At 39.3% G+C, this 27,217-nt stretch overlaps 1 protein-coding gene across 2 annotated transcripts in view; it reads right to left on the bottom strand.

The window, feature by feature from the left end:
• Positions 1 to 399: 399 nt before the first annotated feature.
• The window catches only part of TPX2 (TPX2 microtubule nucleation factor), a 56,396-nt gene continuing 29,578 nt past the window's right edge, over positions 400 to 27,217 (bottom strand). The window contains exons 6-18 of one of the 2 annotated variants that reach the window (XM_068987549.1): positions 24,590 to 24,718; positions 23,455 to 23,583; positions 21,537 to 21,658; positions 20,388 to 20,539; positions 18,821 to 18,992; positions 16,576 to 16,714; positions 15,699 to 15,915; positions 9,508 to 9,603; positions 6,454 to 6,630; positions 5,701 to 5,847; positions 3,795 to 3,906; positions 2,736 to 2,923; positions 400 to 803 (exon numbers count right to left, since the gene is read on the bottom strand). In XM_068987549.1, the coding sequence (XP_068843650.1) occupies positions 693 to 803; positions 2,736 to 2,923; positions 3,795 to 3,906; positions 5,701 to 5,847; positions 6,454 to 6,630; positions 9,508 to 9,603; positions 15,699 to 15,915; positions 16,576 to 16,714; positions 18,821 to 18,992; positions 20,388 to 20,539; positions 21,537 to 21,658; positions 23,455 to 23,583; positions 24,590 to 24,718 (1,891 nt within the window). In that variant the 3' untranslated portion in view covers positions 400 to 692. The remainder of the gene's footprint in view (positions 804 to 2,735; positions 2,924 to 3,794; positions 3,907 to 5,700; positions 5,848 to 6,453; positions 6,631 to 9,507; positions 9,604 to 15,698; positions 15,916 to 16,575; positions 16,715 to 18,820; positions 18,993 to 20,387; positions 20,540 to 21,536; positions 21,659 to 23,454; positions 23,584 to 24,589; positions 24,719 to 27,217) is intronic. The other variant, XM_068987550.1, reaches the window with a different exon arrangement.

The raw sequence follows: 27,217 nt of genomic DNA, 5'->3' as shown, positions 1-27,217 counted from the left end.
GGGGCTGGGGAAAGAGAGGGGAAAAACAAATTTTATTCCAGTCCAGGTCACTGGAAGACTTAACACATGTACTGCTCAGCGTTCCGTTATCACAGGGACCAACAAGGGAAGAATCTGCCTGAACAGCAGATCTGCCTGAAGGCGGCTGATGGCCGCTGTGAGGTTCTGGTTAATCAAGTCTCTTCCTTGTCAGGCGGTTCATGAGGCTTCCCCACTCATAGTGATGGGCCCCTTAACTATAAATTCTTTTTGCACAGAGAAGAGGAAAGAATCTGATAGTTCCATTTAATCCATAACTTAAATCTCTCAATATTTAACTATGTTTATTTTATGATTAAAATAGAAAGAGAGAGGTGGGATAAGGGCAATAGAAATTACACTGCGCTGATACAGAGGCTTAAATTCTAGTCAGAATTGAGGTCCATACTGAAGGTCAACCATCATACTGATGGTTCCAAAGAGTCTGGTTGAGACATACATGAGTTGAGTCTCATTATTAGCCACAATAATATAGGAAAACAACTCTCAATGAAATTGGGAGTCCACACTTGTCAGGCATGCTCTGTAAGGCATGGGTAGGAAAAAGCCTGGAGAAATGGATTCTCTCTATGCCCCCATGACAAAGGTGGCTCCTGGTTTGATGGAAAAAGCAGCTCAGGTTCCCAGATGGTGTCTGCAGCTCAAAGACAAGTTTAGCAGTGGAATCGGGTAGAGAACTTGGGTGAGACAGGCACAGTCAGGGGCTGGTCACTGGACTTGACTTCCACACCCTGGTATCTTCGTATTGGATTTGCTTTGTGTACCTGCAGAAAAAAATGTAATTACCATTGATAAGGATGTTAGAGAACTACACTTATGGGTGTTTTTATTTTTCTTGAGAACATTTCTGTATAGTATTGCACATCCCAGTCACTAATTAAGAGAAGGGGAGAAAAAGGCAACACAGTCTAGCAGCAAAGCATTAAGAGCTCTGGAGCCCAAGTAGATTTCATTTCTATTATTCTTTAAAGTTTTTTTTTTTTTTGTAATGTGGACCATTTTAAAACTATTGAATTTGTTACAATGTTGCTTCTGTTTTTCATGCTCTGGTTTTTTGGCCATGAGGCATGCGGGATCTTAGCTTCCCAACCAGGAACTGAACCCTCACCCCCTGCACTGGAGGGCACTGGACTACCAGGGATGTTCCCCAGGTAGATTTCTTTTCTGGTCTTGGTGGATTCCTCAGAGTGCATGTATCACCAGTCTGACTGTTCAGTACTGGGGTATAGTGGGGGTATACTCAATTGCATCAGAGGGGAGTTACACCTTAAGAATCTGTCAGAGTACAATCTTAAGCTTACTGAGTCTTAATATTCACCAAAAGTATGTACTTTAAAGCAAACAAGCAAGCAAATAAAAAACTAGGAAGCGCTGCTGGGAGAAGGCATGGTCCCATCCGTTCTTAACCCTGAATCAAACCAGATTACTAAAGAGCTCTACAATATGGATAAACACAAGAGGCAGGACTCAAGCAGTGAAGAAAAGTCAAAACACTTGAGACTGGCTTTCTGAGTGTATCTGGACTGAGGATATATGTATTTTTTCATCTAATCAGCAAACAGTAACTTGGCTTTGTCAAGAAGCTACCCCTTTAATAGTTTGTCCCTAGAGTCTTCCTTGGCACTGTCACCTCTACTAACAGCTATATCAACTGCTGGCTTAGCTATTTTAGACAGAATCTCAATAACTTATATATTTCCACAGTCATCCTTTTATTACACTAAGCATTTGAAGTTCCATCTAAAACGTTCCTCATTAATGCAATTCATGTGGCTTACTACCGTCTTAGTGAAAGGGCCCTTAAGGTGAATTAAGCTTTCTTTTTGGGTAACTAATATTTAAATCATTATCTAGTGATAGCATGGAACGTCACCTGGACTGATATGCACTATAACTCCAAGGGATCTGAATCAAGTATTACGAGGAAAATGAAAATACAGTTGTCACACAATTCCCATGCCCTTCCTTACCTATATATTCTAATTGTAAAACACATTGGTTTCCTTATTATTCCTTAAGCCTGAAGGCAATAATAAAAATAAGTTAAATAAAGAGTCCTGGGACTTCCTTGGTGGTACAGTGGATAGAAGTCCCCCTGCCAATGCAAGGGACATGGGTTTGATCCCTGGACTGGAAGACTCCACATGCCATGAAGCACAACTACTGAGCCCCAAGTGCTGCAACTACTGAAGCCCATGGGCCGAGAGCCCATGCTCTGCCACAGGAGAAGCCACCATAACGAGAAGCCTGCACACAGCAATGAAGACCCAGCACAACCAAAAATAATTCTTTTAAAAGTCCTACAAATGTGTTATTGTGCACTGGCATAGCATGTGATGTTCTCTTTAGGAAGAAATTCTGACTGAATCTAGGATCAAAGAAAAATGTATTTTTTTAAATAACTAGTTTGTTTATATCTCTCGACTATGATAAGTTTCGCAACTGACAGGTTGGTTCCCATAAAGGGCCAAAATTATAGTATAAACTTAGGAGATCCATGGATCACAATATAAACATCTTTGGTCTCGTTCACTTGTCAACTTTGTCACCACCCTTGGTTTGCGTGACTTCTCGGTTTCACTCATCTCTGATGCATCCTTGGAGGCCACCTTAGATCCCTTCTGGAACAAGGCAAGGTACAGATAAACAAAACAGATGCAATCATGGGTTAGTCAGCACTTAGGCTGCCCAGTTACCAGTTCTTTCCGTAGTCTGGCCAACTCCTCCTTCTGCTGCTCTTCCTCCTGCTGCCTGGCTTCCTCTAGCTGCTGGGCTTTCAGGGCCTCCACCTCAGCCATTCTTTTCTCCAGCTCCTGCCGCTCCTTGGCTCTCTTCTCTGTCGCCAGCTGAAAAGGTTCCTGAACTAGAGAACCAGAAAGGCCCTCTGAGTACAGAAACAGAGAGAATATTGGTGCACAAGCATGACTTGCAGAACCCTAGCCCCATAGACCCAGCAAGTGTACAAAGATGCATGGCAACAGAAAGGCGGAGCTCAAAGGAAACCCAAGGGGGAGAAAGGTGAAGTATACCACATACAAAAAGTCCTCAAATTTTCAGGGTTGCAATGGCACCCCACTCCAGTACTCTTGCCTGGAAAATCCCATGGACGGAGGAGCCTGGTGGGCCGCAGTCCATGGGGTCGCTAAGAGTCAGACATGACTGGGCGACTTCACTTTCACTTTTCACTTTCATGCATTGGAGAAGGAAATGGCAACCCACTCCAGTGTTCTTGCCTGGAGAATCCCAGGGACGGGGGGACCCTGGTGGGCTGCCGTCTATAGGGTCACACAGAGTCGGACACGACTGAAGTGACTTAGCAGCAGCAGCAGCAAGGACCCCTATAAATCATCTAATTAGGAGAAAAGCAAGACCCATATAGATAGTGGCTTGCTCAAAACTACATAGTGACTGTGAGACAGATTTAGGAGAAGAATCCCACTTTTCTAGAAACGCAGCTCAGTTCTTAAAGGAATCAAATGTCTTCTATCTAAGACTAGCTTTAGGGTGAAGTCCAGAAAGAAGTCCTAGCTCTTTCCTTCTTACTTGCTACTCTCTGAGCTGGGAAGTAAAATTGTTGAAATGCCAGCTGCTTCCTCCCAGACACTATTCTGCTACATTCAACAAAGATCTAAGGAAGAAATGCTAGATCTCTACACGCAAATGCTTCTGGTTGACACAGCATTGTACTGACACAACTCAGTTCTAGGAAGTCTCACAATTCTTCCCCAATCCCTCAAGAACACATAAAATACTACCGATAATGGATTTTTTCTCTCTCTTAGGAACAAAGGGCTCCTGGGAGATGACAGTGTTTGGACGAGCCTTGAAGCAAGCTGCTTCTTTCTGCTGCTTTAGTTCTTCATCCAGCTGTAAGAAAGAAAATCTGTCAGCCAAGCAACCACCAACTTTCCATAACTACCACCTCAATTACTCAAGTTCGAATGTTTCTGAATTGTTTCATCTATAAAGACAGCAGGTAATTACTAATCAATACCATGGGAACACAATGACCAAAATCCAGATTGTAAAACCTAGATAGGACAAACAATCCCTTTTATTCAACGTACAAAATGCACATAGAGCAGCCTATAGATGAAAAGTGATTTAGAGATTTATCAAACAAATATAAAATATGGACCTTTTCTTGATCCTGATTTGAACAATTCAACTGTTTTAAAAATGAGAGATAGGGGATATATGAATGCTATTTGTCACTATTAAGAAATTACTGTTAATCTTTTTAAGTGTGATAATAGCATTGGAGTTATGAAAACTTTTTAATCCTTGCATTTTAAAGTTACACACTAAAGTATTTTTGGATAAAATGAGATGGCACCTAGGATTTGCTTCAAAATAATCTTGTGTAGGCAGAAATATCCAGTATAGAGATGAGTAGGTAGAAAGTTAGATGAAGTAAGATTTTCCATGTTTTGAGCACTAGAAAACACAGTGACAGATTCATGGAAGTTCATTATACTCTTCTTTCTTTTATATACATCTGAAAAACTTAAAAAATCTTTTTATTATGGAAAATACCCCCCATATTCTATGTCATGATTGCTTTCAAAGCAACAGCCCTAAGTTCTCCTAGAGAACAGTGCCAACAAGGGGCCTAGACTTAGTAACTTAATCAATCGTATCTCTTGGGCTTCAACAGGGGTGACTTTCTACAAAGATCAAGCCAGAGCCCCTTCTGGACAGATTCCAAAATAAGAGATAATATTAATACTGACAAACTTAGGGATTCAGAGGAGATTTTTTCCCAGACAAGGCAGAATTAGATCCCAACTAAACCAGCCAACAACCTATTAACTGTTTTAAATCACCGATCATCTATAAAGAGCAAATAGCACACTATGTTGAGAAAACATACTCTACTGAGAATCTATTTTTATCATATAGTTTCTTATCAAAGCACCAACAGAAGAAAGTGAATATTTAATGAGCAAGTCTAGTAGATGAAATAGATGAGATCTTTAAGAATCTCCTGTCACAAAAAGAGTCTATCAGCTCTCACATTCTCCAGATGATCACTTACAAACTTAAGCTTACAGACCAAATCCAGCTTGCAATGTCTTTTTGTACAGCCCTTAGGATAAAGATGGTGTTTATATTTTTAAAGGGTTGAAACACACAACATGTGACAGAGATCATATGTAACCTACACAATCTATAATACTTAATATATGGTATTTTATAGAAAAAGTTTTCTGACCCCTGACTACAATCAGTCAGTTGAGTTCAGTCGCTCAGTCGTGTCCGACTCTTTACGACCCCATGAATCGCAGCACGCCAGGCCTCCCTGTCCAGCACCAACTCCCGGAGTTCACTCAGATTCACGTCTATCGAGTCAGTGATGCCATCCAGCCATCTCATCCTCTGTCATCCCCTTCTCCTCCTGCCCTCAATCCCTCCCAACAGCAAAGTCTCTTCCAATGAGTCAACTCTTCGCATGAGGTGGCCAAAGTACTGGAGTTTCAGCTTTAGCATCATTCCTTCCAAAGAAATCCCAGAGCTGATCTCCTTCAGAGATCTACAGTAAGAGTCCCTAAAACAATCCAGTAAGTTAGTTCCCAGATGAAGGCTGGTGTAGCAGGTCTACCTACTGTAACAAACCAACAGTCAAGCAATTCACATTTTAACTGCTCTCCCCATCCCCACCTGGTGCTTCCAAGTCTGTGCCTTCAGGGCACCTCTTCTGTCCGTCTCCAAGCAGAATGGCTCAACCTGGGTGGTATTCTTCACCTTCTTTTCTGGCAGGTTAATGGTGTCAAAGTGAGGCAAAGGATGTGCCTTGAACTTAGGCACCTAATAGAAAAGAAAATGTAAGATTTAAGATAAGGCCTTTCTAGTCAGAAAGCCACAGCTGCTCCAGAATATTTGGATGAATCTGAAAAATATGAAAGGCAAGTTTTTCAAACCAGCACAGTACAGAAAACTAATAAGCTCAAAAGGAAATCAAGGCTTTCCTCCCAATTTTGCCAATAACTACCAGCATGATCCTGGGGGCAAGTCACTTAACTTCCTTGTGCTTAACTTCCAGAATGGTTATTTAAATTACTTGCCCTATTTATACTTCATAAGGTTCTTAGAGGGATCAAAGGAAGTTAGTGATTATACAGTTAAAAGTACAACATAAGGAACTTCCCTGGTGGTCCAGTGGTTAAGAACTGCCTTTCAATGCAGGAAACACGGAACTAACATGTCACGGGGCAACTAGAGAGTCCACATGCTCTGGGGCCCATGAACCACAACTAGAGAGTCCATGTGCTGTGATGAAGATCCCGCAAGGCGCAGCTAAGACCCGATGCAGCCAAATAAATAAACTTTTTAAAAAGTGCAAGATAAAGATTACCTTTGAGGGATTAAAGACTAGTATTAATATTATGCTACTTATAGAAATGGAACACCTACCTCTCCTTTCTGGAGTTCTTTTATTTTCTTCTCTTTCTGTAACTGACGTTCTTTGTCCCGGGAATCAAAAGAAAAAGGGCATACTTCCACAGTTCTCCCCACTGGGATCTGGGGCTTAAAAGGCATTCCAAAATATGGCACAGGTTGAGCTCTTATCACTACTGGCTCCTCCTCTTCCTGAAGGAAAAAATTGCAGTTTTAGAGACAAGATTTCTCACTCTCTTGCTGGGGTCCAGCCCCGGTGGATCCAGGGAATTCGAAGGGTGGACGGCGTTGGCGTGGAAAGACTCATTTATTTATTAAGAAACTATAGTGTAGTAGGAAGATTAAGTGGAGGAAGAGGGCTGAATAGCTTGGTTTACGCGGAAGACCAATAAAATTCCAGACAAGGAATTTGCACCATCTACGTTGGGCCACCGGCACCCACTTGAATATCTAAGGGTGCCTCGCCTTAAGCTCCCTTTCGCGCGGGTCTTAACAGCCAGGGCAAATAAGTAGACCTGGCGAGCCTCCGCGTCCCAGATGAAAATTCAGCCTGCAATTAAAGAGCAGAGAGAGGGAAAGGGAGAGAAAATGAGAGAGAGACACGGGGGGAGCCAGATTCCCCAGAAAGCAGGCCGAGAGACTAGTTCCAGAAACTGGTCCGAGAAACTGGTCCCATCCTTTATTGTTCAGAAGGCCTTTTATACTTTTGATAAATGGAGATCGATGGGTAACACAAAATTATGTAGCGTTCGCAGCCCAGATTCTTTCTATACATCATTTTGTATACAAAAGGTCTCAGGTGATTTACATTATCTTCTGGCCAAGAGGCTTGTTAACACTTTTTGGCTCTCTTCCTTAAGGAATGTTAATTTTGTTTCCCCTGAAGTGTTTTTCTTTAATCTACATCTCCTTAAAGCGCTAAAGTTACATCTCTATAGAACAAAGGCGCAGTGGGTTATAACAAAGAAGGTACTTAACTCAAAGATCTAATGTTGCTAATACAAGGTCTACTACTTGTTTTTCTATATACCAACTATATCTAAAAATAAAGGATATGAAAATTTGGCAGCAAGCATTGACCCAACAAATGAAACTTTTAATCAGTCCTATTCTAAAGATTTTGACTCCTCGGAAGCTCCTACATTCCTAGGATGTTTTAAGCTTCCTGTGCCTCCTGCGGTCAGGAGGCCTCAAACAATCACATGCGCAGCTGTACGAGTCCTGCAGGCAGGCTAGAAAGCCATCAGAGGGGTATTTGGATTGAAACACTCTTTCAAATGTAGAAGACTAAAAGCCCTGAATTGACTTTTTCCAGAAAATGTCAGAAGAGTGGAAAAGCAGAGCACAAAAGCTGGCAGATTTTTGTTGGGGTACATGCGTAGGAATTTCCAGAGGGGTCCCTGAAGTCTGAGCACGCCTTGCGTATGTCAGCTTCCTTCCTCATGACCTTGTCACGGGCGGGATTCCTCACACTGGCTTCCGGCACTCTCTCACCTCCTCTGAATGTGAAGTCAGAAGACAATATATGAAAGAAGTCATTGAGGCAAGTCACTCAACCTCTCAGGTGTCTTAGCTTCCTTTTCTATCAAAGAGGGATACCTACCAACTCACCAACCTACTAAGTCATTTATTAACTCACAGGTGTAAGATCAATGTGAAAGCATTTGATAAACTAACACAATTACCTTTAAAGCATCTAAAATTTTTCACAGGAAGGTTGGAAAAACTAAATGAGCTCAAACTGTGAGTAAAATGAAGAACAGAAGAAAAGTCCTAACCAAGCATATACCTTTGGCCTCTTTTTTGACCCAGCCTCCAGACTCTGCTAAAGCATGTGACTGGGAGTATTTCCAGTTGCTAAACCCAGAATAGGACCAAGTAAGTTGACTGGGTTCAAGCTGGTAACATAAGATTACTGTGTATTCTAGTTTCAAATGAATCTATAAAAAGGTTTATGCTTGAGATATGCTATAAAATTACCCTAACTCTGGATATTTATAGATAAAAAGGGAGATGTAACAAGAAACTAGCCTGATCAATGACAGTTTATGTATTTCAACTTCATGAACCATCACCACATAGTTACCTCTTTAACCCTTGGGTCAATGGAGATAGGACAGGGCAGATGTAACTACTTAGTGTAAATTTTAAAAATCTTTCACTGAATGATGACAATAGCTCAGGCAAAATAGAGTATAGGTCTTAAAAAAAGACTGACTTTTCAATTCAATGGAAACAAACATAACTCGTTACAACCAGTTACCACTGAAAGCCAAAATGACTCATCGTCATTCAGTTGCTAAGTCATGTCCAACTCTTTGAGACCCCAAGGACTGCAGCACATCAGGCTTCCCTGTCCTTCACTGTGCCCCAGAGTTTGCTAAGATTCACGTCCACAGAGTTGGTGATGCTGTCCAACCATATCATTCTGTTGCCCCCTTCTCCTCCTGCCCTCCATCTCCCAGCATCAGGGTCTTATCCAATGTTATCAGCTCTTTGTATCAGATGGCCAAAGTATCAGAGTTTCCACTTCAGCATCAGTCCTTCCAATGAACATTCAGGGTTGATTTCTTTCAGGACTGACTGGCTTGAACTCCTTGCTGTGTAAGGGACTTTTAAGAGTCTTCTCCAGCACCATAATTCTAAAGCATCAATTCTTCGGCACTCAGCTTTCTTTATGGTCCAACTCTCACATCTGTATATGACTACTGGAAAAACCATAGCTTTGACTAGATGGACCTTTGTTGGCAAAGAGCCTCATACACTTACTACTTTGTTCTTGGAAGAGCAAAAATAGATGATCAATCATTCATACCCATTGTTAAGACAACTTCAGCAAGAATGACTGCCTTTGAATTCCTCTATGTTTAAGAAAGAGTAACATTTAGATTTGGAGAAGGGCATGGCAACCCTCTCCAGTATTCTTGCCTGGAGACCCATGAACAGAGGAGCCTAGTGGGCTACAGTCCATAGGATCGCAGAGTCGGACACAACTGAAGTGACTTAGCATGCACACAATGCTTAAATTGATTATGCAGAAGGAATAGAGATCCCATCCTAGGGAATCACCTCATCTTCTTTGGTGGGCATTCTGATTCTGTTCTTCAGAGCAAAGGCTGGTGACTTTGGAACAGTGATTGGAAGCTCTTTCTTTTCAGGAACACCCTGAAGAGAGTAAACAACTCAATTAGATATCCCAGAACAATCTCAACTAGGTTATGTGATGAAATTAATACCCCTCTTAGAAGTTCATGTATCAGAAATCAAAAAAGGCTAGTTGTTATTTATCCACCTAACACTGGTATGTATTAGTACTCCAAAGGTGGATTAACATGACAGAAGATCAGCAAAAAACATAGTTTGAGTTATATATTCAATAAAAAATAAAACTCATCAAAATATTTTTTGGTATTTTTGAAAAACACCACAAAATAAACTAATGTCAATATTTTATTGCTTCTCTCCCTTTTATACCCCAATCCCTTAAAAACAAAATCAAAAAGGATTTCCAAATGTTAACTAGGGACAGAATATGGTCCATTCTCCTAAACCTATTTCACATACAGCTCTACAATAAGAACTTATATTTTAAAATGTTACCCTCAAAAGGTGAATGGAAAAAAGCACTGGGCAAGGTCTAGCTTAATTTCCTTTTGCCAAATAACTGGACAAAGAGCAAGAAGTTAACAAAAGATACACAGAGGCTTAATCTCAAAAATTTTAGAAACTATAATCAGGCATTTTTCATCTAAAAGACTGAGTAATACACTTTAAAGACTAATTAATATCAGTGTTGGTTGGCATCTGACGAGAAGTGGGCAGTCACATACAGTTGGGTGAGGTATAGGACACAAGCTGGTACAATCTTTAGGAATTAGCTATTAAACCTTTAAATGGTCATACTCTTTCACCCAATATTACACCTTAATATTTGATCTCTAGTTTAGTTTTTAGGTATATTTCAATATAATAGTTTTAAAAAGAATAAAAACAACTGGTTAAATCCTTTCTTAAACTATGGTGCATATCCACACAATAGAATATTATACAGTCATCAAAAAATAAAATAAATCTTCATTACTGACATAGAACAGTATTCATAATATTGACAGAGGAGGGACAAGTGGCTGAAACAAAAAATATTTTGTGTTTTTAAAATGTACATGTAGAAAGACAAATATATGGTATCACTTAAATGTGGAATCAAAATTTTTTAAATAATATAAATGAACTTATTCACAAACAGAAACAGACTCACAGATCTCAAAAATAAACTTATGGTTACCAAAGGGGAAATAGGGGCAAGGGGATGGGGGGTGAGCAGGGATAAATTAGGAGCTTGGGACTAACACACACACTACTATATACAAAACAGAAAATCAACAGGACCTACTATATAGCACAGAGAACTCTATTCAATATTCTAAAATAACCTATATGGGAAAAGAATCTGAAAAAAAATGACTATATGTTTATGTATATAACAGAATCACTTTGCTGTACATCTGAAACTAACACACTGTAAATCAACTATACTCCAAAAAAATTTTAATAAGTCAAATCAAAAGATACCTGCATATACACTAAAAATAAAACAATATATATATATAATTAATCTAAGCATAGAAAACAAAATTCGAAAAGAACACCAAACTATCAACTCTCACATCTCTTTGGGAGCAGATTAAAAGAGGCATTGAATCTCTATATTCCTTAATTCTTACACATTCAACTCCTTTGAAGATTTTTCTGCTTTGTGATTCCAAAACACTGCCAACATTTCAAATCCTTTCGATTGAATTATGTGTATCGCACTATGCACGTGATTCAAACTAACATATTTTAGAAAGCTGTTCCACAAGTATTTTCTAACTCTGCTAGAGTTTACCCTCTATCATGAATCTGGCAATCTCTAGGGCTGTTGTTCTTCATAAAGTGTATGACCAGATCAATTTTTTAAATATCTTAAAGACATCCTCAGTAACTCCTTATTTGTTACACCCACATCCATATGCTTCCCCCATCAGCTCTCTATTCCACTTCTCTAACTCTTCATTGTTATGCCACAGGCCACACTGTTCCACTAGCCCACTAACAATTTTCAGCTTCTCATCTCATTCTGTGAGTCCATCTTCTTATACAGTCAAAAGATCTGATCATGTTACTTCCTGATTTAAAATTCTTTAATGGCTCCTAATGTCTACTTAGAACAGTATAACATATTCCTTAGCATGAAGGACAAGGTGCTTCATAATTTGGTACCCTGCCTGACTCTCCAGGCATGTCTCCTGTCCCTCTCTAGACATCACCTTCCAGCCACAATGAACTACTGGCAACTGCCAAAATTTAACACTGGTTCTCATCTCAGTACCTTTGCCTATGCTCTCTCTGAAATGCTCCAGCTGCTGGGAAGTATCTAATCTTTCTTTTCAAGCCTCCACTAAAGCATTTCCTCTTTCATAAAACCCGTCAGTAGATCACTCCCTGAACCTACTGATCCCACTCTCCCTTGTACACAGTTTATTATGGTACATACAAAAACTTCATTGCAGGACTTCCCTGGTCATCCAGTGGTTGAGAATCCACCTGCCAATGCAGGGGACACAGGTTTGATCCCTGGTCTGGGATGATCCCACATGCCACTGGGTAACTGAGCCTATAGGCCACAACTAGTGATGAACCGGAGCTCCCCAGAGCCCATGCACCGCTAGAGAAGAGTCCCCATTCACATCAACTAGAGAAAGCCTGTGCACAGCAAAATTTATTAAAAAAAAAAAACCTTCATTGCCCTTGTTAATTTAAGATACTCATCTCCTCCTGCTATGAGTGCTTTGAGAGTAAGGACTGTTATTATCTTGGCAAGTATAAGGCATTCAGTAAATGTTCGTTGAATGAATACTGTAAGCATGAATAACAGAATTTATACCTTGAAGACTCTTGGACTCTAATTTATACTTTGGGAGACTTCTTAATCCCAAGAATGCTGCAACTGCTCCAAACATGTTTGGAATGTCTTTCTTGGAGTGGCCTTCAAAGCCAGTTTTAGGGCCATGCAAGGCAGTTGCTCACTCTTTAGTTTTAATTAAGCAATATTGTTTCCAGCTTCATTACTCTGGACTACTCTGAAGTTTTAGTTCTGAATGACTTGAGACCAACTTCTAAAAGCTAATTAATCTTTAAAGTAACAAGACCTGGTATTGTTGAAGAGATCCAAAAAACTGCCACAACATCTAAGACAAGTGGCTTTTCCAAATCTTTGGAAAGAATACATACTCTCTCAAGCTGATTACTGTAAAGTGGAGCTTCAATCTGCTGTGAAAAGTTGTCACATACTTTCCAAAGAAAATCAGAATCACTAATACAGTAAAATTTAATATAGAACTTATAACCAGACTGACAAAAGTTTATGAAGTAGGTTTTCATCTAATGCTTACCAGAAAACAACAAAAATCTCTTGTTCTACATCCTGGACAGGTGGACACCAGCCTGGAGCTTGAACACAGCCAGGACAGGTGGAAATGGAAAGAACACTGCACAAGAAGTCAGAGGTCTTTTCTAGCCCAGCTTTCATTCCAATCTCTATAACGTGTCCTTGTTTTTCTTTCTTTTCATAAAAATAATTGAAATAAATATCTGAGAACTCACTTAGCGCTAAAATAATTCCTTTCTTACTTTTCCCCTCTGTCTGCATCCTCCCAGCAGAGAGATATGCATTTTGAAAGAAATCTCTAACAAGTAAGCCAGGAAAGAGATATTTCTATGAGTGGGATCAATCCTCATATTACTTGGGGGAGAAGGAAAGGTGATTTATGAAAATCAATCCATACCCCATCTCCACTGCAATCAAAGCCATCAGGGGGCTCATTCAGAAATAGAAATAAAGAAACTAGGTTTCTAGAAACAGAGAAAGCTTTTTGTTTTACTGTTTTAAATTGTTTTTAGTTATAAGCTCCTTGAGGGTAGAGATACTGCCATTTGCATTCCTCTAGAGCACCTACAAGAAGTAGTAATTGTTCAGGGAACATATGTTGATTAGTATTACTGTCTTTATTTGTCTACATGCCAATCTGCTCTTCCAGACTGTGAAAGCTTTGGGGATGAAGGCTATGTCTGATTTCATTTGAATTCCCAGTGTCTAACACAGGCTGATGGATTTCAGCTTGTATTGTCTCTCACAGTTGTTCAATACCCCAGTGCCTATGCTATGCTTAGATGTTGCGGAAGCAGGAGTGAACAAAACAGACAGACATGGTCCTTGCTATCTGGGAGCTCATATTCTAGTGGAGGAAAGAAAAGACAATGAAAGAGTAACAAACCAAGCATTTTTTGATTTTCACAAGCGCTCTGAAGAAACCCAACAGAATATGTAGCTGAAGGAATGGGGAAGCTCTGAAAGGAAGCTGAGGGAGGGTATTTCTAAAGAGCTGACAAACTGGTGTAAGTGGGCAACGTGGATGGATAAAAGACACATTTAGGAAAAGCAGCCCGGGATGGGATGTAAGGGGTGAGCATGTCTCCCTAAGGCAGATATGCCCCCAAGTGCCCTGGGACAAGTTATGAGGCCTATCCCAGAGCAATTAGGAATTACCATGAAGCAATGTTATCTCAGGGACTATGAATAAAAAATTTTTTAAGCCTGCTGGTGTCCCCAAGTCCCTAAAATATCGCTGCTAAAATTACTCACTGGCCTCACTGATATCATATCCACCTCTGTGGAGCCCCAACTCCCCACTACATGTCGGCACCAAGTTCACATTTCACACCCTGGTGCTCAAGGCTTTCATCACTCCACCTTGGCCCGAAGGGCCCTTTTCTCATCCCTGCCTTAAGGCCCACTGCTGCCCAAGCCCATCTCTCATCAGCCCCATTGTCTCCTTGCCACCTATCAACAAGTGGGAGAGCACAAGAAACGCTGTAAGGACACAGGAAAGAGCTTCAGCATCGAGGGGACACAGATGGAGACAACAGTCGCAGACAGACAGCTGCACTCAGGCTCTGGAGGCATGTTCTTTTGCTTTAAGAGTAAAGCACTAAAAGTTAAGACACCTAACTTCAGTTCTGCCATCAACTTTTAAAAAGCTGGGCAAGCCATGGGCAAGCCATGTTCTTCCTTCAAAGAAAGCCCCCCTTTTCTAAAAAAGATGAAGAGAATAGAAGGAATAAATAAATATATCTATGACTCCTTCTATGCTTTGTTTTCTCTAAAATCCAAAAGTTGAAGTCCCTGGAAATTTCAGTAGGGAAAGAGCTGAAAACAAACTCAAAACTGCACTTGTCAGAATAAATAATGATAAAAGCATTGTGAGGTAGAGAAACACAGTGCTTAAGGAGATGACAGGTTCAAATCCTGGTTCTGCATACTAGACACCTCTTAGCATCTCTCTGCTAATCTGAAAACTAAGGATAAAAATAGAACCTATTTCTTAAGAGTTGTTATGAGAAATCAATAAGATAATCTATGTAAAACGCTGCACAATGTAAGCATGCAACAGTTATTACTATTAACAGCACAACTGCTTACTCTGTGTCAGACACTAAGGTCTTCATCGGGGCTCTCTAACCTATGCTGCACCTGACAATCAAAACTCCAGGGGTGGGGCCCAGGAATCTGTTTATGTAACAAAATCCCAGAGGACTCTGAGACGCAGGTGATTTGGCAGTGACTACCCTACAGCATACCATATCAGTTCAGTAGGTTCTTACTTACTCACCTAGTGTTTTGCTGATCCATTTATCCAGAACTCTCAACAACACATTACCCAGTACAACACTACTCTATGATCTCACTTAACTAACTCCTCATGAACTCTAGTCACCCGTCCCCACTTACCACTTCACCACAACATTTCCAAAGTACAACAAACTGCCAAACCAATTTCCTCCATCAGTGTTTCTAAAAATGGAGTTCAGGTAATACTGATGATATTTAGGTAGGATGTAGACAGCTTTTTAAAAAATAATCACACATTTTCCTAAGAACCTTTCATCATTTTAAAAGGTACTTCCTATTTTAATACAAGAGCATGGACCTTTGAACCACATTACCTAAATTCATATCCCAGCTCTGCCACTGGCTACTTTATGATCCCATACTGGACTTTAAGTTTCCTAAGAGCAAAATCCACCTCTGCCATGTCTCTCTTTCACCCAGAGCACCTAATACAATGTCCTGATCACAGTATCCAAACATGTGTGACTGGGTGGATATGTGGTTGTGAGCATGACACTTCTACCAGCTCACAGGGCTTCCCCACTCTTACCACAACATCTTCCAAGATCTTAGTAGGGCAGGGCCTGGAATGAAATTCATAGTGTTCCTCTTCCAATTTCTTCTTTGACTCCCGCTCCTGGATCCTTTTCTCAATTTCTAAATCAAAGCCAACAGGCTGAGTAGGTGGCTTCACAGTCGGTTTCTTAGGCAAGATGGGCCCACCTTCAAGAATTCTGGGATCAAGTTCCTGTGCTTTGAATTTGTATCTGTAAGGCGAGAGGTTAAGCGATAACCACAAAAAAAGATATTTTTAATAAAATGAAGACTAAACAAAGTAGGCCAAAACCAGAAAAGAAAAAAAGTAACCATTAAGATTATCCATCATGTACAACAAAAATTCAGCTCTCTATAGCCATTATCCCTGCCTGGAGAGCAAAGGAAAAAAAAAGACAGTCTAACATCCCCACCACTCTAAAGACTGGGGTTTCTCTTGTACTTCTTTTGAGAAAAGAAACTCCCCCTTCCCAAAAGAAGTACAAGAAGGGAGAAAGAAGGCCACAGGAGACAACCCCCAGATTTAACTCACATTAAATCCCAGTTCTCTCCACTGGTAACAGTTGTAACAATCCCTTAGGTAGCCATAAAAGGGTGAGATTTACCTAAACCTCAAAGGGCACTCTTTATTGGAATCAAATTCTCCCAACCCCAACCTCTGATTTTTTTTTTTTTTTTTTTACCAGTTTACACTCCAGGAAAGCTCGCTACTCCCACTTTCAATCCTTTCATCACAGAGGCAAGGCGGAGACTGTAGCTCAAATACCATAATTTCCAAGGCAAGAAAAATAGTAACTGTCCCTCTTACAGAAGTGAAAAGCAAGCAGGCAGGTTTTGGGAACTCTTCCTCAAATACTGCCAGTGGAACTTACTGTTGCTGCTTCTCAAGCTCCTCGGCCTCCAGATCCGCTGCACTCTTGCAGGTCACAGGCCGTGTACGATGTTTGGTTTGCAGCACAGGAGTCTGTGGGTCTCTGCATATTCTGACCACAGATTTGGAGGGTAATGGCACTGTAAACCAAGATCACAGACATTCACCTAGCTAAGACCCCGTTTACCTGTAGGTGCTGACACAGCTAGGCAGCCCAGAGATGCTAAGCCACAGAGTGGCTGGCCCCTCACACTCAGCTCAGCTCAGCTCACATCACTCAGTCTGACAAACATTCAGTCCCTTCTCCCCTATCACTCTCTATTGAGAGGTGACGATAAAGGTAGCCTGTGGGTAAACTTTGCTATCATCTTCTGAATCTAAAATCCATTTGTGTCTGATCGATTTCTTATCACTGCAGAGGCCTGCACTGCCTTTCTACTGACAGTGCCAACTATTTTGCATGTTATTGACAAATAAGATTTAAAATAAGGCATTTTTAAAGACCAAGTAACAATTTCCAGTATTATGAACTCCTTAAAAGCATCTATATCAAAACATCAAGACTATCTCCCACAGAAAGTCAAATGAAAAAAGTAAAAAAAAAAAAAAAAGCTATGTCAAAGCATCAATATTAAGATCACCATCATCATTCACAGAAAATACTATTTACCTGGCCAGAAGCAACCTTGTCAATTTTCATAATTACCCAGAATGAACTTTCTTACCACCTTACCACCTAACAATTGGAGATGAAAACAAATCTACTTATTTTAGAAATAAGCCAGGCTTGAAGTATACATATAACTATTATTGAGCTATAATAGTCCAAAATTTTAAATAAAAATTGCAGAAAATAATTTTTCTTTCTATTTGCTAGGTCCAAGATTCTAAGAGAAGAATACCAGACTCTAAGAGTCACATATATTTGGAAAGTCATGGTTAATACTTACATTTCCATTAGAATAAAAAAGATTATTTTCATGATATAAAATTTGATAAATGGCTACAAGAACATGATTACATTAGGAAATGCTGTCCTTAAAGGAACTAACTCATCTGGCTACCTAAAATAGCACTAAACAGTGCCTAGGCAAAGGCAGGAAAAATTCAGAAACCTTCAAAGTCAAACAACCAGATTTTGCTTTATCCAGAATACTACCCTGCACGGTTGACAACTAGGTTACACCACACCTCCAATCCTCAAACTTCTTTTAGGAGGTATTTTATAAAGATAGACACTGTTAGATTAGCTTCCTCTCATCTGTTCACCACCAAATCTACAAACTAACCAACATTTGCACTTGTTGCTCTCTTCTGCTCCCCTTTCAAAGAACAATCACCCCACCTGTGCTAAGTATCCCTCTCCTACCTGCACAGGGTCTTAACCACTGGGTATCTCTTTTCTCTCCTGTATTTCCCTGCCTGGACTTCTCAGCACACAGACCTGCCCTCCCTGTCTCGCACTTCCTTTGATTCTTACATTTCACTCCACATTCACAGCACTCACAATGATCTGTGATGACCTATTTATCTCTCTCACTGAATTACAAACTTGATGTTGAGAAGCACCAAGTCTGTTTTGCTCACTTCTATACTGCCTACCTCATGCGAAGAGTTGACTCATTGGAAAAGATTCTGATGCTGGGATTGGGGGCAGGGGGAGAAGGGGATGACAGAGGATGAGATGGCTGGATGGCATCACTGACTCGATGGATGTGAGTCTGAGTGAACTCTGGGAGTTGGTGATGGACAGGGAGGCCTGGTGTGCTGCGATTCATGGGGTCGCAAAGAGTCAGACACGACTGAGTGACTAAACTGACTGACTGACTGATACTGCCTACATCACACAGAGTGTCTGCTTTGCAACAGTCAAAATTTTTTGAAACAATGAACAAAAAGCACACAACATTAAGTGAATAGAAAGCTTTCATTTTCTGTAGGTAAGTGTGCACCTTGACACATGGCAAAGATAACCTTGATGTGTCATGACATTTCATGTTACCTTAATTCCCCTCAGCCAATTACTGACCAGGAGGATCAAGGTGGTTGATGGGTGTGAGTGGACACATAGCTAGGTGGTTTGAGAAATGTTCAACTATGGGTACATTTATTGTCTGCATACAACATATGCCATGCTTTAGTTCAAAAACAAGGATTTCAACTAAAGACAAATTTGTACCTAAGATGCAAGCAAAGGGAATTCTAGGGGAGGCTCCAGCCAGGTATGATACTAGAAAGAAACTTACTAATATCATCCTTCCTGTTCCTCAGGTGGTATCTGGTAGGGGTTCGTTTATGGAATGCTTCGACCTGCTGTGCAAGGGGAACGTAGGTAGAAGCCGTCTCATCAAATGTTCTTTTCTTTCCTTGTGACAGGTTGAAAGGCATAACAATGGTGCACCCCTTAGTCACTCGGGCCTGAAAAGAAAGAATTCATTCCCTAAATGAAATGTTATGGAAGAGCTCAGATCCACCTCAAGATTCAAACTCAGCACAGAGGATCAAAAAGAAAAGAATCCATGGAAAGCCAAGATTATTCTTCTTAAGTTGTTGGTCCTTGAGCATGGGTTATAATCTGTATACTTCCATCTTTTAAAAAGGGGGAGATAGCATCCAGCACTTAACAAATTATCTATTCTGTATATAAGGTGATTTTTCCAAGCATGTTCATGTTTTGAAGCAATCAAGAGCAAGTTTTCTTAGAATTAGAAGGGGTAAAAAGCTGTACAGGTATCCCACCCCGAGTCATTTAAAAATTTTAACTGGGCTTCTGGATCAGCTCAGGCAGCTACTTGAATCAAATTCTCTTCTCATATCCTACCCCAAAACTGACTAATGAAGAAGCCTACTCCTTGGGTCATTAATTTTGATAAAATTAGTTTCTGACTGGAAGTAAAACTCAAGGACCTACATCTCAAAGGAAGAAGCACAACTCCAGGATTTAAGTCTGCAAAGGACTGACTTAAACAAGTAATGACGGTGGAGTTCCCTGGTGGTACAGTGGATAAGAGTCTTCCTGCCAATGCAGGGAACCTGGGTTTGATCCCTGGTCTGGGAAGATTTCACACGTTGCAGAGCAACCACAACTACTGAAACCTGTGCACACTAGGGCCCAAGAGCCCCAGCTACTGAGCTCATGTACTGCTGACGCCCGTAGGCCTAGAGACTGTGCTCTGCAACAAGAGAAGCCACCGCAATGAGCAGCTCATGCACCACAACGAACAGTAACCCCTGCTTGCCGCAACTAAAGCCCACACACAATGATAAAGACCCAGTGCAACCAAAAATTAATTAATTTTTAAAAAAGAGATTAACCTACTTAAAAAAAATGATAGTGACTGCAAATCCAAGTAGAAATTCTTAGTGCTAGATTTTTTATTTAGGATTATTACTGCTTTTGTTAGCACTCTGGTAACAAAACTGCATAGGATTTGAGTGGTCTGCTCCAACTTGACTTTCCCCATAAACCCATTATATTTTGCACAAACTTTGCAGACACAAGATTTTTTTAAACAAATGTTTAATAGCACAAGCTGTAACAAGCCTGTACCTACAATCTGCCAAATGTAATTCTATGTGTTTTATGTACATTCTCAATTCAGTTTTCACAGCAATTTGATAAGATGCTTCCCAGAGACAGTGATTTATTCAAGATCACACAGCTAACAGGGGGCAAAGTGAGGATTTAGATATATCATAACTGAAAAACACATGCTTCTCTCAATTACATTACTATAAAAAGCGACCATAAATACTACACCAGAATCTTCACTGAATAACTAACAAGAATATTAACTTAGTCAGTCAACTTACAGGAGATGGAGGATGCTTTCGCAGTTCCGATGTAAAGTTCACTTCCTTATACTCCTCCTGGTTTTTAGGATGCTGTTTGATCCGCTCATCCGTGCGGAAGTGGAAGTCAACTGATTTGGTTACCTGGCTCACTGATTTCTTCACAGGTTGTCCTGAGTAAAAAGTACAGTAAAACATACAGGTAACACTAATAATAGAGAACATACATACAGTAAGTCCCTTTTTATTCAGTTCTTTTGGTATTTCTATTACCATGGATCTAACTTTATTTACTCTCTGCATATAACCCAACTTGAAACAGTCCTCAAGGACACCAATATACGTGCCTTATTCATTTAGTACTATTGAGTTTGAGGGCCTTCAGTCAGATGCAGATTGTAATAAGGTAGCACAAGGGAGAAGAATCCCATCTCCCAGGTGTGTTCATAGCTCTGGAGACAGAGAGAAACTGGAATACTTTCAACAAGAAAAGCTATGAAATGACTTTAGAAACACACACTTAACTAAGCATCTCTCAAAGGGAGACCCCATAGCTCCAAGGACGCTTTTCAACCCAGTAAGCAGAGCTTTACAGCTTTGACTTCACCAATATAATTATGCTAAAGCAAAAAAGAACTCTGATCCTTTCAGCTCCCCCAGTCATACTTTCCTCCCCAGCTACTACAAGTGGATTCACTCAACTTTCTTCTCCTCTGCCTAGGATAAAATAGAAAAAAAAAAAAAAAAATTGGTCTGTCCAACTGCTTTATCTTCTGTCTTAATCCTAGTTCCTTCTTTTTCTAATACAAAGAAAAAGAATTAGGAAAAAAGAGGAAGAGATTAATTCTACTTGGGAAAACGAGGTAAGGACTCATGGAAAAGACCTCAAAAGATGGGTGTCAAAAAAAAAAAAAAGATGGTGTGACTTCTACAGCTAAGAGATGGAGAGGAACGACAACGTGCTCTAAGAAAGGACCAACGTACATAAGACATTCTAGGGAATAATCACTGGGATATGAATGGCACCCATGTCCAGGCTCCTAAATAAACACATCTTTTTACGCTGACTACTGACCAAGAAAGATATTTTTGCTTTCTAAACTTTTAAAAACTACCAAGGTTATGAGAAGCACCACCTCATAAATCAGACTCAATCAGAACCAAACTGACCTGCTCCTGCAAGAGCAAACTTTTTGAATTCTTCATTCCTTTTCCGCATCTCTACCACTTCCTGCTGCATTTTCACTCTCTTCTCCAACTCTTGCTCCTCAGTACTTTTTAGAATCTTCTGCCTAAAGGGCAAATAAGTAAGGAGATGAGAGAGGAGAGGAGAGGAGAGGAGAAAGAGATTCAATGGTAAAAAAAAATCTAAAGGCATTATACAGATTAGATTTTTAACCTGGGATTAAATAACCATCAAAACCAAAAAGTATTATCCAAGAAATCAGTACTAACTTAGATAACCCTATGAAAAAAAAAGATGCAAAATTTATTATAAAATATTGAAAAAATTTCAGGGAAAAAGTTAAAATAGACTACAGAGGATTTTACAAAATATCCACAAATTTGACTGTATAATGATTAACTTTCATGACATAAGAAAAACTAAAAAACCAGTAGTATTATTTTCAATAAACATAGCAAAAGGTTAATATACATAAAATATATACTATGATAAAGAGAAAAGACTTAGGAGTAGAGCCAACCAGAGTTCAAATCATAACCCTGTTGTTTCATTTCCTTCCTATGTGATCTTGAGAAAACTGTTTAACCTCTATGAACCTCAGTGATCCCCAGTGTAAATGGGTAATATAAATACTTGTTTTCACAGAATACTTGTGACTATTAAAAACCAGACAGTTTCTGAAATAACTGACATAGCCTACGTTCAATTTAAAGTAGCCATTCTTAAGAAAAAACAATAATAAAGTAGTTATTCTGAGTAATGAAACATCACTAAGACCACTTACAGATAAATAAAAAGGAAACAACTCTGGAAAAGATGTTTACAGCAACAATAATACAATCCTGTTAGCAAACAAACAAAAATTAAAATAATTTGATGCCATCAACATTAAATTTGAAACAATTTTAAAGTAAAAAATTCAATACAGGTGAGACTATAAGGAAATAAAAATATTCAAAGTTGATGGCACTAAAAATTCACACATTTATTTCTGAAATAAAACTGACAATATAAATAGCCATAAAAAGGATCATACTCATAGACCAAGTAGTTTCTCTTTCCTTATCTTAAGGAGACTACTCAAAGAAAAGAATCTCTCTATAAAGATGTTCACTGATTCCTTGTAACAGTGAAAAATTTGAAACAGCATTTTTAACAGGAAATAATTAATATAAAGAATGTTAACCATCAACCAAAAAGAAGGATAAATGTGAAGATTTTGTAGCAGTCCAGAAAGTAAGAGTTTCATAGTGAGTGAATAAAGCAGAATCCAAAGACTGCTTAAATACTGACTGTAAAAATAGGTATTTTACTTGAGTGAAGTCCAGAATGGAGCTTGACAAAGTAAATACTGTTCAATTTAGGTAACTGGCCACATGATGTGAAGAGAGGGCTCAGAGGAAAGACCCTGACACTGGGAAAGGCGGCAGAGCTACTACACATGGCTTAAGTTTTCTCACTCTTTAGGACAACAGCCATACTTCAACAGCCGAGGTTCTTCCAACAGTATCATCTGAAGGCAGGAGGAGGACACAACAGAGGATGAAATGCCTGGATGGAATCACTGATTCAACAGACATGAGTTTGGGCAAGCTCCAGGAGACTGTGAAGGACAGGGAAGCCTGGCAGCTGCAGTTCACAGGGTCGCAAAGAGTCAGACACGACTGAGCGACTGAACAAGAACTTTTACTAACTTTTTTCTTCTATATTTCTTTTATATTTAATAGTTATTTTTTTTTCAATGTATAAGACTCAAGCACCCACTAGGACATAAACAATGTACCTTACCATGGTGACAGCCTTTAGAGTTTCCCAGGCTCCATGTGCTTCAAACAGACTATAGTTGTACACATTTGTAATTTTACTCTGACTCTAAAGCTGAAATTCAGGAAAGTATCATACCTTACAGGTGGGATACAAGGTGCAGTATGTCTGCTCTTGGCTTTTCCTGGGGAAGATTCATTCTTTTCAGAAATATCTTGACAAGCATTGCCTTCTTCCTCTTCTTCTAACTTCTTTTTATTGTGAGAACTTGAGTTGAAAAGGACAAAAAATATCTCAATTCCCTACAGCATACAAACATCTCAATCTCCTCCCCAGATCTACTACACATGGCTTAAGTTTTCTCATTCTTTAGGACAACAGCCGTACTTCAATAGCCAAAGTTCTTCCAACAGTTATCATCAGTTTACATATACCAATAGCTACAACAAGCAAACTTTGAGAACACCAACAGAAGTCAGGTAAGAGTTGTCTGGTGATGGTTCACAAAGGTGGGAAGAGATTCCAACTGCTCATTATCCAATGAACAAATGCAAGACAGTTTCCGTTTCAAAATTTATGTCGCTTTAAATGGCAACCCACTCCAGTATTCTTGCCTGGAAAATCCCATGGACAGAGAAGCCTGGTAGGCTACAGTCCATGGGGTCGCAAAGAGTCAGACATAACTGAGCGACTTCACTTTCACTTATTAACAGAACTCTAATTTTGTTTGGGGCAGCCAACATATGAAGGTAAAAGTACTGTACTTGCTTCAACAATCTCTACTGCGACTAGAGGGGATCTAATTGACAGTTCAGTCAACTACTGTATAAACATAAGCACTACTGGAAAATATTTTACTTTCCTATTATGGATGCTACCCCTTTCTTCACCAGACCCTTCTTCTCTTGAACATGGATATGATACCTAGAGATAGAGAAGCTATCTTGTGATAATGAGGCAACAAGCACAAGGAAGAAGCTAAGAAACACAGAGCACCCATCTTGAGCAGCAAGTATTGGGGGGGAAAAAAACCCACTAAGTTTCAGAAATGTCATCGAACCAAAGCTAGCAGCAAACTACTTTCAGAATTCTATGAAGCAAATAAATCACTGTTCTTTAAACTTCTCTAATTAAATTGGCTACCATATTACCTTCAACAAAACGCACTCCTAACTGACAAAAATAAGAACAAGCACCAGGTATTCTGCTTGCTATTACCATAGGAGCAAATGGGTAAAATCTATGCCAACTGACAGAAGCCGTGGCCACTTACACTTTCATTTTCTTGGAGGGTGGAAATTCATTGATGATTACAGGAGTACCACATCTCTTGGCTTTCATTTTTACATGCTGCTTTTCTTTCTGTTCCAAATTCTTCTTAGCAGAGAGTCTGAGAGATCTTCTATGGTAGAAGAATAGACAAAACTTATCTGTAATGAATACATCTACTAGATATGTTGCAGAAATGTGAAAATATGTCAAACTACAAAGGCTATTTGTACAAACTACAAAAATGGTATTATTTCCACTCTAAAAATCTAATGTCTTATTGATAGCTTTTGAAAATTCACCATAAAATGTTGGTACTTTAAGTGCACTGGTATTTGTAAATCAAACCTCAATAAAGTTGATTTAATTTTGTAAAAAGGCACTGGTATAACTCCTTCCTTTTGAAGGTATGAGTAAAAGTAAAAAAAAAAAAAAAAAAAGATGAGGAGACTTGACCGTTACACAGCTAACTAGTCAGACTTGAAGTTAGAAGATCTCCTGGAAATTTACTTAAGTGCTTATTTTCTCCTCTTTTAGTCATGACCCCCAAGTTTTCTTAAAATATGTGACACATAACAAAAAGTACACAAAAACCAAGTTAAGTTAATGATTACAAAGTGAAGACTCATGAAATCACCACCTAGACCAAGAAACAAACACTGGAAGCAGGTGCTACCTTGACTTTTACAGCAATGACTACTTTGGCTTTATCTTTTTTACCAAATAAACATGCATTCCATAAACATAGTATGTTGGTTTGAAAAGAAAACAAAAACTTTATTATACATTTTTTCTGTCTTGCTTTCTGTCTCAATATTATGTTTGTGAGATTCAACCACATTTATTCATGGAGTCCTAATACATGAATTTTCGATGCTCTATAACATTCATTACACGAACATACTACTATTTATCCAATCAACTGTTGATTCTCGCATGTGTCCTGATCTACACATTGTTGTTGTAAGATTGCTAAGTCACAGGACATTGGTTTATTAACTAAAGTTATTTTCCAAGGTGCTTTTACCAATTTATGCTTACACTGGCAAATTTATAAGAGTCTGTATTGCTCTGCATTCTCCTAAACACTTAGTATTGTCGGATGACTTAATTTCAGTCATACAAATTGGTATATATTAATCATAGAGCCTCACTGTGGTTTTAGTTTGCTTTTCCCAGGGAGATTGAGCACCTTTTCACATGTTTATTGGCCATTTGGTTATCATCTTTCATTAAGTACTAGTTAAGTCTCTTGGTTGTTTTCTATTGCATTGTGAATCATTTTCTGATTAGTAGGAATTCTTTATATACTGTGAATATGAGCCCGTTGTAGGTTTTAAGTGTTACAAATATCTCTTGCCAATCTAGGGGTTGGCTTCTCACTCCTTTTTTGGGGGGTGTGGCTTCTCACTCTTTATGGTATCATTTGATTAGACAGTAAGTTCAAAAAGCACTTCTTCCCAAAAAACATGTCAATGCTTTTCTGTGTGGATTCTATTTAAGAAATCTGTCCCTACTCCAAGGTCATGAAGATATTCTCCTGTATTTCCTTACTTGAGCTGCGTTTTCACATTTAGATCTACAATTCACCTAGTACTGACTATTTTGTATAGAGTGAGATAGGTGACAACTCTCATTTTGTTCTTTTTGGCTACCTATTGTCCAGTCATTGTTTACTTCAGGGGGAAAAATAAAAACATCCTCTCCTCATAGGCATGCAGTACCACTTTTGTATATATTGTGTCCATATATGTCCATATATGACAGAGTAAGCTTCTATATGATTCCATTGGTCTCATCATTGGGCAATGCCCAAATTAATATAAAGCATTAATTACTGTAGCTTTATAATATGACTTGCTATCTACAAAATACTTTAAAAGTATTTTGACTACTCTTGGACTTTTGCATTTCTGTATAACTTTTAACATCAACTTATCAATGTCCAAAATGAAAACCTTTCGGACTTTTGTAGAGATAGCATTGAATCTATAGGTTGGGTAAGGGACTCTCAAGAGTCTTCTCCAGCACCACAGTTCAAAAGCATCAATTCTTTGGTGCTCAGCTTTCTTCACAGTCCAACTCTCACATCCATACATGACCACAGGAAAAACCATAGCCTTGACTAGACGGATATTTGTTGGCAAAGTAATGTCTCTGCTTTTCAATATGCTATCGAGGTTGGTTATAACTTTTCTTCCAAGGAGTAAGCATCTTTTAATTTCATGACTGCAGTGATTTTGGAGCTCAGAAAAATAAAGTCTGACACTGTTTCCACTGTTTCCCCATCTATTTCCCATCAAGTAATGTGACCAGATGCCATGATCTTCATTTTCTGAATGTTGAGCTTTAAGCCAACTTTTTCACTCTCCACTTTCACTTTCATCAAGAGGCTTTTTAGTTTCTCTTCCCTTTCTGCCATAAGGGTGGTATCATCTGCATATCTGAAGTTATTGATATTTCTCCCAGCAATCTTGATTCCACCTTGTGCTTCTTCCAGCCCAGCGTTTCTCATGATGTACTCTGCATATAAGTTAAATAAGCAGGGTGACAATATATGATGCTTTTGAACTGTGGTGTTGGAGAAGACTCTTGAGAGTCCCTTGGACTGCAAGGAGATCCAACTGGTCCA

This window comes from Capricornis sumatraensis, chromosome 15, assembly GCF_032405125.1.
Source record: "Capricornis sumatraensis isolate serow.1 chromosome 15, serow.2, whole genome shotgun sequence".
NCBI classification, from domain to species: domain Eukaryota; kingdom Metazoa; phylum Chordata; class Mammalia; order Artiodactyla; family Bovidae; genus Capricornis; species Capricornis sumatraensis.
The sequence above is the reverse complement of the archived record's forward strand: the minus strand, read 5'-3'. Positions and strand labels throughout refer to the sequence as shown.